The following is an 11920-nucleotide window of genomic DNA, read 5'->3' as shown; positions in this document are numbered from 1 at the left end:
ACATCTAATGTTAGCTCTAAGAACTCTTAGGGGAATCTGTACAAGTCATTAAAGAGTGGAATCTTACTAAGCAAGGAGCGATAAGGTGCACTGTTAGGGAGAGAATTTCCGGAGATCTAAGGATCAGAGCCAGAGTAGCAGAATGAATATCTGAAGTTTACTGAAATAACAGTTCTATCATCTGCACAGGCAAATCGCCATCAAAAATATAAAGAGATAAGAGGGTTTAAAACAATAAAAACAAAAGTGCAAATCCAATATAAATAGAGTGATTTATCCTCATTTCCACAAGCAAGGCCAATATAGCAGTAATATACATGTATGGTAAACAACCTCATAAATATGGAAGACCATACTTCCTTTTCACCAAAGAGACCATTCCGCTCCCTGAAAGATTAGTTATGAATATGCTTAAAATAAAATGAGAGCTTAGCGTATCATGAGCATATGACACAAACTTTTAAGTTGGCAGTTAACATTTGTGAAAGCAATGATTTAACAATGGTTTATAAATGACTATCATTTAAAGTAAAACTTAATACTATATTTGATTATAAATTACACTCAGTCCATATAAGTTGAATGCATACCATACTTTAATAATCAAGACAGTTGGCTGTTTTTCTGAAGTACATTTCAAACAGTTAGCATATAACCCGTATATAACAATATTGCTGTGTTTTTAGTCATCTCATATTTAAGGGTCCAAAATACATTGTGTTCACAAAATAACACTGTCCATGAATGTCAACAGTTTTTTATTTATATTCCTTCAAAAACACTCTACCCTGGTCATTCACACTAATCTGCATAACTGGAAATAAGCAAAGATGCTAGGTAATTCACAGAGTCTCACCTCCACATAGAAGTTCTAACTGCCCTAGAAACCTATAGATCAAGTTGTCAACCTTTGAAAATGAGCAAAAATGTTCCAGAGCAGTCACTGTAGCCATGTATTTGGGCTTTATATTTATAGCATTGGATTTGTGACCTAAATGTGGCCATAGACATCACAGTAAGCTAAGTCCCATATCAAAAATAAAATGCAAGCCCTAGCAGGTTTGGCTCAGTGGATTGAGTATTGGCCTGTGGACTGAAGGGTCCAAGGTTCAATTCTGGCCAAGGGCACACGCGGGCATGATCCCCAGTAGGGGGCATACAGGAGGCAGCCGATCAATGATTCTCTCTCATCATTGATGTTTCTCTCCTTCTCTCTTCCTCTCTGCAGTCAACACAAAAATCTATTTTTTTAAAATGCAAAAGTAATTGAGAGATTTTGTAATTTCAATAGCATAGACTTCAAAACATTGGACGCTTAGACATAACTCCTACATCTCTCTTTAAATAAGAGGTCATTGCCATACTTACAGGTTTGAGGCAGTCATCTATATATTAGTGTGTGATGAATCAAAGAGTACACTTAGTACCATGAACTTGGGTCCTTATGCCATAGCATTAATTTTGCCTTTCCCCAAAAGAATCATTTGCTCTTGAAGTAATAGGCTCTTAAGGCACATTTTAACAACAAAAAAACATCATAGCTTGGCCAGTGTGGCTCAGTGGTTGAATGCCAACCCATGAACCAAGAGGTCACCAGTTCAATTCCCAGTCAGGGCACATGCCTGGGTTGCTGGCTCGATCCACAGTAAGGGGTATGCAGGAGGCAGCTGATCGATGATGTTTCTCTCTCATTGATGTTTCCATCTCTCTATCCCTTTCCCTTCCTCTCTCCCTAAAAATCAATAAAAATCTATTTTAAAAAACTCATGATATACCCAGCTCAAAAATGGAAGCTCCTCTTGGTTACAATAATATACATATGTACCTAAGTAATGTGTGATTTATCAGATAGGCAAATGTCTCTATCTTGAGGATAAAGTCACATTAGAAAAGCAATTCTTTGTTGCTTACTCTAAAAAGAAACATAAAAACGAGAGAATTAGATTTATAAGAATAATCCACCTATCGTATACCAGGCCTGTTGGCAAAGGTCCAACAGGATATAGGTCTGGAAATTAGAGGAAAAAAACTTCCTTAGAACCCCAGGATACTATACACCCAAGTTTCTGAGCAAAAATTACGAGGCAGTTGGCGCTCTTCCATGATTTTTAGAAGTTTTCTTCCAAAATGCACAGCCTCTTGGGAGGGCTCAAATCTTAAATCCCAAGCAGCTGCCATTTTAAACTGCAGCTGCCAGCCTCAAAGGAACAGGACTTGAGGAGAGGAAGGAGAGAGGATAGAAAGAAGTCACAGGTAGAAGTGGGATCATTTCAAGGACAAGTTGCGCTAGGAACTTGATACATTTTGCTAGGAGCAGCTTTGATATCCCTACGAGCCTCTGATAAAAGAAAAGAATATTATTTTCTAATACCCACAAGCATGCCTTAGGCACCAACCCTTGGGATAGACCTAGAATTATCTACTTGGATTATCTACTTGGAATGGTTTGGGGTGGGGGGTAGATTTAGGAACCTCTTAACTTGCTATTAGTCTAAAGTAAATATAAGTGAGAGAATTTCACAAAAACAAATACATAGCTAACTGTAATGTCTCCTCTGGCCAACCCCTTCCCACTGAACTTGAGGGCTTTTCAGCTGTGCAGAGCATGCTGCTGGCAAGCTGAGCTCTAGTTCAGCCGTAAGATAGGAACAGGCAGAGTCTACAAGGTACACTGTCACAAATGAGAACATTACTCAAGGTGACCAATGTGCCCAACAGGATTCAATTCTGTGGTAGGGATCTGAGACGTCCTCTGTGATCATGGAGCAATAAAAATAGCTGGTCCTAAATAAACATTTCAAATGCTGCACAATAACAGGCCCATTTCACAGGGGCCAAACATACAGAATTGTGTATCTATTTTTATATCTGCAGTTGTCAATCACCTACATTTGGGAAACCACGTGTCCTCTGATGTTACTCTAGCCTGGGTGGCAGGTACAAAAAGCCTCCAGAGTCCCTGCAATTCAATGACATTCTTATTTGTCTCCAGTGATCGGCACCATTTTGGAAATCTGGTCCCAAAGGTACTAAAGAACAGTAATACAGCAAAAAGAAACCACCTCTCTGTATAAAATGATTATAGAGATGTGTGTTGAGGTAAAGAGCTTTGTAAAAACTGTTGAGTAGGGAAGCACTGCCAAAGCTATAGAAATTTTTAGATAAGTTTGGTGCTAATATTATTCATCAAAACTCCTGTTTAAGTATATTAGTTACAAACAAGGGACAGTTCTCATTGCTCCTACAGCTTGCTGCCCCAATCTGTACCATCTCCACTGAAAAATGATTTTTTTTCCTCAACAACTGGTAGCAAAGATTCCCAAGTTTATAAAAGTCATTGCTAATGCATTACTTTTTTAATTTCTGATTGCCATAGCTAAGAACTACAGTATGCATGTCCTTCACACCAAGTACAGAAAAAGCTTACAAAAGTTTTATCAAAGTTTAGTTCAATGAAAAAGTGCAAAATATATACAGTTCCTGGCAGTTCTCACACAGGAGTGTTCTGACTACAGACCATAAAAGTGTACATTTATGTCATGAAATTACAGTGGACTTAACTTCACTATTAGTATACAAGTTTTTGCTTCAAAGTGCTTGCTTTATTTAAAAAAGAAAAGATCAAAAGGGTCACAGGATTTTTATTTTTACAACAAATTTATCTTCTGTGTCTCAATCTCTTCTTCCTCTTCCTTTAGTGCAACACAGTGCAGCAGCCTCACTGAAACGCCTGATTTCAAAAGATGTTCCTGAAACCTCACCTACAGCAGCACTCTAGGGGTCCCATTAGGGGTGGTTCCTTTTTTCTTCTGCAGTTGATTCTGAACCTTCCTCGATTTCACCACTTTCATTCTCACCTCAAAAACTTCATGGATGGCCTTCCGGAAGCAATGAAAATTATAGTCAATAAGCCCTGGAGAAGAAAGCAAAAAATATTTAGCAGTGTCACATAGAAAGAAATAATATCCATCTTTTCATGTCGACCATGACAAGGATCAACCAGTAGGGGGCAGCAGAGAAGCGGCCTTAACATAAGATCCAAAGACTGAACGGGGAAGTCTGCAGCTGGTCCTCAGGAATTGCAGGCAAGATCTTGTGAATGTGTATTTCTCACTAAGAAAAGTTTCCGGAGTATATACCACATTTTCAAAGGTGTCTATTGCTGGGGTCCAACCCCAGCGGGTCCAGGGGTCCCCAAAGGTGTGGACAGAGTCGGCGAAGAAGGAATGACATGGAGACAGCGTTCAGTTGATCAGCAGCCTAGCCAGGATCTCTAGCCAGGATCTCCAGCCAAGTTCTGGTCTGGATCTCCAGCGAAGTTCTGGTCTGGATCTCCAGCGAAGTTCTGGTTAGGATCTCCAGCCAGGTTCTGTCCAGGTTCTCCAGCCAGGTTCAGTCACCAGGTTCTAGTCAGGTTCTCTTGCCATGTTCTATAGTCAGGTTCAGTCCAGGATCTTTTGCCATGTTCTCTCACTAGGTTCTGTCTCTAGGTTCTGTTGCCAGTTTCTGTCCAGGATCTTTTGCCATGTTCTCTCCAGCGAAGTTCTTCTGTCTCTAGGTTCTGTGTAGGTTCTGTCTTCTAAGTTCTGTCTTGTTACATCTGTATTTATACCAGTTGATTCCAATCCTATCAATCTCTATTCCAAAGGTTAGGGCGTTTCTTATCTCCATTCCAGGGAGTAAAGATTATGTAGCTTAAGCATGATTGTTCGTAGTTAAAGTGATTAATTACCCGCCTGGCACTTAGTTAAGAGGTTTTATTCCCTCCCTAACTTCAGGGGAAAATCCCTACCTGGGGAAACAACCTTTCTCAGAGACCTTGGTTAAAACACATAGTGCCAAGAAGGTGAGCAAACATATTAGGAACAGTATGCCATATATGCCAGGTCCCTTGAAACAGCAAGCATGGACCGGCTCCTGGCAGTCTATGACCCAACACATTTGAAGAGCCAAGTAAACACATTTTTTTGACCTTTCAGAATTAAAGATTTTTTACAATGAAGTTATTATCTTCAATGAAATACTTATTACTTTCCCCTAGAAGGCATTATTAAATTGACTCTATGTGGAGGGAGACCCTGACTTGGAGTGTGGCTGAGATAACAAAGCCACAGTATCAATCAAGTAATCAATCAATATTTACGGGATGTATATTGTATTTAAACCATTGTCATAAGTCCTGGGGAAGGCCCAGTCCCTGGTTTTACTAGTAGAGTGATAGCAGTCAACTCAAGCTCAGGAATTCAACAACCAATGACACTCTCAGTTCTTCAATATCATGTAAATTTAAAATGGATAATACTTTCAACAATAAAGATTTTTTTTTTTAATGGAGAAACAGTAGGGTAGAATCTTACTGTATTTTCAGAAATTAATTAGTACAAAAATAGAATAGAAGAGAATGCAAAGTCTTAAGTGTATTTTTCATCCTCACCACTAGTTTATTAGTGTTGTGGCTAATGTTCACTAATTAAAATAGGCAGTTGGTCCTTATTTACTATCTTTAACTTATTAAAACAACTAACCTAACCATTATTTCCATCCACTAAGGTGATGCTTCCAGAAACCCAAAGAAAGAATTGAGATTCCATCCAAGGACTGAAACTCTTCAAACTAGTTATACAAGTGCGAGCGAACTGGAGGAACCCCCACCGCAGCTTCCAGGAGCAGCGCCCTCTGCTGCTTCTGCAGTGATAGTGGCCACGCATCCAGTTGTAAGAAAAATAACAAAACCAATGAGGCAATAAGGCAGAAGTAAGAAACAAAGCAGAATAAGGCAGAAATGAGAAACAAAGCGCAAAGAAGTCATGTTACTTAGTGGGAACTTGGAAATGAGATGTTAGAACAACCTTACAAATCTCTGCCTATCATATGTGCAACTAACCGCCTTAGGAAGAAAGCTCAGCTTGACCGCTTCAATGGGACGAGCGAATCAAATACTCAACGTGGGAAATTGCAGAGACATCCTATTGGTAGTTTTTGACAAATCTTAACTTGGTCATCCTTGCACATTTTTAAATGCGCAAAATTTGCTGCATGTGGAGTTTTAGAAGTAAAATGGTAAAAATTCACAACTGGGGTTTTTTAAGGAAGTAAGCACTCAGGAAAAGAGTTTGCTATTTATTTCAACCCTTTCATTGAAAACACAAGAGAGACATGAACAGAATAAGGACTACCTTCACCACCATATCCAGTTGTAGGACGGTCCTACACCTTTCTCTGGTTCAGTGGTTCTCACCCTAGCTGGGCATTAAAAACATCCAAGGAAGTTCAAAAATATTAACAAACCCCAGGCCTCCCTCCCAGGAATTCTATTCTAATTACACGGAGGAGGACCCAGATGTCCGTATTTTTTAACTGCCTCCCATCCCAAGGTGCCTATAATGTGCATCTAGGGTGGAGTGTCCTGCATCAGCTTTCAATTCTATCTCCTCTGCCAAAGCAGTCACAGGGACCCTTAATGAAAACTCAGATGAAGACAAACATGGAGAAAAGCTAATCACCACGTGTTGATTATCAGCACCAACAGGACTCAGCAATACAAAATGAAAGCAACAAAATAAATCAAACTACTCCATGCATTTATAAGCCTAAGTTCTTTTTAAAGACAGCTGCCTAATAGATAAGATGACCACCTCATCTGGTTTGCCCAGTTTTACTGGAGGTCTACTGTCCCATGAACCCCCATGGTCCCAGACAAACAGAGATGGTGGGTCACCGTAAAAAAAGCGTGCATGTTTAACATGATGGGGTTCCACCTACTCTGCCTATTTATTTACATTTATTAGTTATGACATTAACACCTAAGTTTCTATTTAGTTTAAGAAGTTCTACAAAGTCTGCCTATCCACAGTGAAGGTTATAATTAGTGGGCAAGAGTGTGAGAAGAAACAGGAGTTGCACAGTTTGAAAGCATGTATTAATGACAAAGGGACAGGTAGGGAATTTCCAGTGGAAAAACTGGCAGAAACTACCTTCGCTAAGTCAACATCAGCGTCACCAGCAACAAGACACCATTAACCACTTGATGTGATGCACAGAGAAAGACACACATCATTTCTGTGTGGTGTTTTTAAAATATACTTTTATTGATTTCAGAGAGGAAGGGAGAGGGAGAGAGAGAGAGAAACATCAATGATGAGAGAGAATCATCAATTGGCTGCCTCCTACATGACCCCCACTGGGGATCAAGAGCCTGAAACCCAGGCATGTGCCCTGACTAGGAATGGAACCGTGACCCCCTGGTTCATAGGTCAACATTCAACCACTGAGCCACGCTGGCCAGGACTGTGTGGTGTTCTAACCAAAGTGCATTATCTCATTCCAACTGTGTGAAAAATCTCAGACAAACCCAGTCTGAGGGACAGTCTACAAAATAATTGGTCAGTACTCTTCAAAAGTGTCAAGACCATGGAAGACAAACTGTCACAGATAGGAGGAGGCCAGGAGAAATAGCAACTAAATCAATTTTGGATCCTGAAACAGAAAACAGGTATTTTTGGAAAAACTGGTGAACTCTGCACAGGTCTGTAGTTTCACTGATAGCATTATACTGATGTCAATTCCCTAGTTTTGAAAACTGTCCTATAGTACGTAAGATGTTAACATTTGGGGAAGCGGGATGAGGAGTATATGTAAACTACAGTTTTAAGAAGTTTTTGGAAGTCTAAAATTGGTTCAAAATTATTCCTTTTAGAAACTGTCACTGAAACCGGTTTGGCTCAGTGGATAGAGCATCGGCCTGCGGACTGAAGGGTCCCAGGTTCGATTCCGGTCAAGGGCATGTACCTGGGTTGCGGGCACATCCCCAGTGGGAGATGTGCAGGAGGCAGCTGATCGATGTTTCTCTCTCATCGATGTTTCTAACTCTCTATCTCTCTCCCTTCCTCTCTGTAAAAAATCAATAAAATATATTAAAAAAAAAAAAAACTGCCACCATCCTAGATGGTTTGGGGGCTGTAGTTGTACTATTTGTATAACTTTTATTAGCTTCCAAAATCAACATGAAATATTAATCATCAGATATAAATTCTGGAAGTATCTTTAACCAAGAAAATATACATATAATGGTTTTAAACAATATACAACACTGATCCCACAGAGGGAGAACCCCAGGAATCTTTAGGCCTGACTGCCATACACTGGTGGTATGACCTTATATTGGGGGAAACTCACTTACGTCTTGAGTCTGGGTAAAATCATCTGTAATTGAGAATGAAACAAGGTATGGTCCTATCTTCACAATTCCATGGATTTATTATATAATCTGTTCTTACTTTCAGCAAGATGAAAATAAAAAGTAAAAGATCAACACCATTTAATTAAAAATTTTACCGGACAAGGACACAAAAGGCAATTTGGTTGGCAATAGTAGGTAAATATGGGGAAAATACATGCATAACTTCAGTAAGAAGGAAATGTAAACTTAAATGATATACCAGTTTTCAATAATCAATTTTTTAAATAGTTTATTGATTTTTAGGGCGAGAGGAAGGGAGAAGAGAGAAATATCAATGTGAGAGCAGAATATCGGTTGGCTGCCTCCTGTATGCCCCTCCTACTGGAGATAGAGCTGCAACCTGGATATGTGCCCTGACTGAGAATCAAACACCCAACCAACTGAGCCACACTGGCCAGGGCTCAATTATCATTTTTGTTGTTGCTGTTAATCCTCACCCGAGGATATTTTTCCATTGATTTTTAGAGAGAGTGGAAGAAAGGGGGAAAGAGAGAGAGAAACATCAATTGGTTGCCTCGTGCACTTGCCCCAACTAGGGCCAGGGACTGAGCCTGCAACCTGCAACTGAGGTACATGCCCTTGACCAGAATCAAACCCAGGACAACTCCAGTCCACAGACCAATGCTCTATCCATTGAGCCAAAGTGGCTAGGGCTCAATTATAAATTTTTAATGCTAATACCCAATATTGAAACTACAAGCAAAATTGACACGCTCATATTCTCTTAGTAGCGTAAACCCATAAAGTCTTTCTAAAGGACATTTTGGTAACGATGCATTAGAAGCCACCAAAACATGCCTACCCTTTGATCTAAGTAATTCCATTCGTTGAAAGCTTTTCCTGAGGAAACAACCAAAGATGTACAAAAATATTTAGTGCAAAGAGGGTCATCATAGATTATTCATAACATCAAAATCTAAAAATGATGTGGAAAAAAGATTTAGTAAGTTGAAAAGATGTCTATAATAATTTAAGTGAAGGTTATAAAGTAGGATTTATCATACAATCTCATATATAAAGATAATAGATATATATGTGAAAAAGGCTGGAAAGTGATACAGAGTGAGAAGTTTATCAGTAATTATTTTTTTGCTTATTTGTTATTTATAAATTTTCTAAGTGAATCTATTGCTTTTATAATTTAAAAAAAATCTAAATTATGTTTTCATGCTCAATGAATTTGAAAACAACAGGATATAAAACTATATAGACAATCACCTGGCCCCACTTTTGTTGGAAGGAAAGAACAGGTGAAGGAAGAGAGGAAGGAAAGGGGAAAGAAAGCGCATTTCAGAAATTTAGCATGGGGTTTAGCTCTAAATGGTGGAACTGAGTGGTTTTATTTTGTTTTTGTTATACATTCCTAAATTTTCTAAGTATTTTTAAAATAAACACGTATTGCTTTATAAGGGAAAAAGGCTTTTTCAGTCAATGTTACTATTGCCACTTTGTTGGGAATATTTTTACCCAACAAATTGGTAAATCATTTCCTAGTTGCAAAAAATTCATAGCAGCAGCAGTAAGGTATTACCCAGGTTAGGTAGCAAGGGGGGAAATGAATATTTTTATGAGGGTAATTGCTTTCGTTTTAAAATAAAACTGAAAAGATATCTGGTGATATTATTATTAAGTGTTTTCATGTCTTCTGTTTTCAGGATCATGGTGCCAACCCTGTGTTTTGAGGAGTAAAGAATACAGAGGCTGAACACAAGTTAAATACCGTCTAGCTTTGATGTTGTATGAGTCCCCGCCTTCACATGGGAGCACAAGTGGTCACATGTCCCTAAAACCTTCGGGAGGTGTGGCCCAAGAGGGAGGCCACGGCCCTCGCTGTAGGCTGGGGGCCTCCCCTTGGTAAGGAACTCTACTGACTGGCAGCACCCCAGCTAGCTGCACCCGCAGGAAAGCTGAGGCCCCTGGTGGATGGTTGCGTCCACTTCCACCTCACAGCAGCTTTCACTAGAGGGCAGGCTGGTTCACGGGTCCCCAAAGCTGACTGATCAAGGGGGCCTGTGACTCAAGTCTACAAACTTCAAGAGGCACGCTGCTCCCCATCCACATTCAACAGGCAGTGAAGACAGTATTAGTCTGAATCACACACACATAATTACCTTTTCTTTCAAAGCTTTCCTCTCTGACAAAGCAAACAAGAGCCAGGAACTTTGTCACCTCTTTTAAATAAAGAACTGTGGTATTATTCAGCTTTATAATGGCTGTTGATTCCTTGTCATAGGGGGTTCCTGCTCCGTCTTCTTTGAGACTAAATGGGGACAGAAACCAAAACACATATTTGACCATCGAGAAAGAACTATAAATTGTAACCCGACAACAGAAACCAGCTTTAACACAGAATGATTTACTTCTTTAAATGTATTAAAACTAGCCTACCCATTCAGATCTTTCAGCTAAAGATCTCAGAAACACACAATCACAAGAATGTAGAGTGTATGACAGTCACTTTCCTACGGACACAAGGAGTGGCTGTTGTGGCAGCTGGGCAACCCCCCAGACACCTGCGGAACACAGGTGAGGGACGGCGGGCGTTAGTTCTCCCCCACTCCGTGGCCCTCAGGCGTTTCTCATAATCAAATAACCAGGCTGTCAAAGGCACGGTCTGAGGAAAGACCAAGGACTGAAGAACTGTTCCAAATGAAAGAAGCCAAAGACACATGACAGCCAAATGCTGAATTAGAGGTTGAATTGCAGGGTGAATCTGATATAAAAAGTAGAAGTGGGACCACTGGTAAAATTTGAATATGGACTGTATATTAGATAATCGAGTGAAGTAGCCATGCTAAATATGCTTACTTGGATCATTAAACTGTAAAGAATGTCCTTGTTCTTAAGAGAGAGATGCTCAAGTAACGAGGATCAAAGAACCATGATGTCTGCAACTTATTCCCGAATAGTTCAGAACAAACAAACAAACAAACAATATGGAATAGAAATAGAGGGAGATAGCAAATAGGGCAAATTGATAAAAATGGTGAATCCCAATGAAGGTTTATAGGAATTCATTGTACTATCCTTGCACATTTTCTGCAGGTTTGAAATCTTTTTAAAATAAAAAGTTAAATAAATAGATAAGTCTATTTTTTTTGTTTTGTTTTTATTTTTTCATTGAATTTATTGGGGGTGACATTTGTTAATAAAATTATATAGGTTTCAGGTGTAGCATTCTATAATATATCATCTGTACATTGTATTGTGTGTTCACCACCCCAAGTCAAGTCACCTTCCATCACCACTGAGCACCTTTATACCCTCTTCTACCTTCCCCCAACCTTCTTTCCCACTGGTAATCTGTTGCCTATGTCTAGGAGTGGTGTTTTCTGTTTTTTTTTATTTTGCTTAATCCCTACACCTTTTTGCCCAGCCCTGCAATTCCCCTCCCCTCTGACAGCTATCAGTCTGTTCTCTATCTACGAGTTTTTTTCTGTTTTGTTAAGTTTATTTTGTTCATTAGATTCCACACTGAGTGAAATCATATGGTACTTGTCTTTCTCTGACTGGCTTATTTCACTTGGCCGCAGACACAGATGACTTGGGTTTGTATCCCAGCTTACTTACTTACTATGGGCAAGTTAAGTAACTTCTTTGAGCCTCAATTTCCTCATCTGTGTTCTAACAGTAATTACTTCAAAGTTTCCTAATGTAATGAAATAATACATATATAGCACC

The 11920-nt window shown here is 39.4% G+C and overlaps 1 protein-coding gene across 3 annotated transcripts in view; it reads right to left on the bottom strand.

Annotated features, from left to right (window-relative positions):
• Positions 1-253: 253 nt before the first annotated feature.
• Positions 254-11920, bottom strand: part of RRAGD (Ras related GTP binding D) — a 39283-nt gene continuing 27616 nt past the window's right edge. For all 3 annotated transcript variants that reach the window (XM_059700975.1, XM_059700977.1, XM_059700976.1), the window contains 2 exons: positions 10351-10499; positions 254-3913 (listed from right to left, as the gene is read on the bottom strand). In XM_059700975.1, coding sequence (XP_059556958.1) covers positions 3762-3913; positions 10351-10499 — 301 coding nt within the window. In that variant the 3' untranslated portion in view covers positions 254-3761. The remainder of the gene's footprint in view (positions 3914-10350; positions 10500-11920) is intronic.

The sequence above is a fragment of the Myotis daubentonii genome, chromosome 6 (assembly GCF_963259705.1).
Source record: "Myotis daubentonii chromosome 6, mMyoDau2.1, whole genome shotgun sequence".
Classification (NCBI taxonomy): domain Eukaryota; kingdom Metazoa; phylum Chordata; class Mammalia; order Chiroptera; family Vespertilionidae; genus Myotis; species Myotis daubentonii.
The sequence above is the reverse complement of the archived record's forward strand: the minus strand, read 5'-3'. Positions and strand labels throughout refer to the sequence as shown.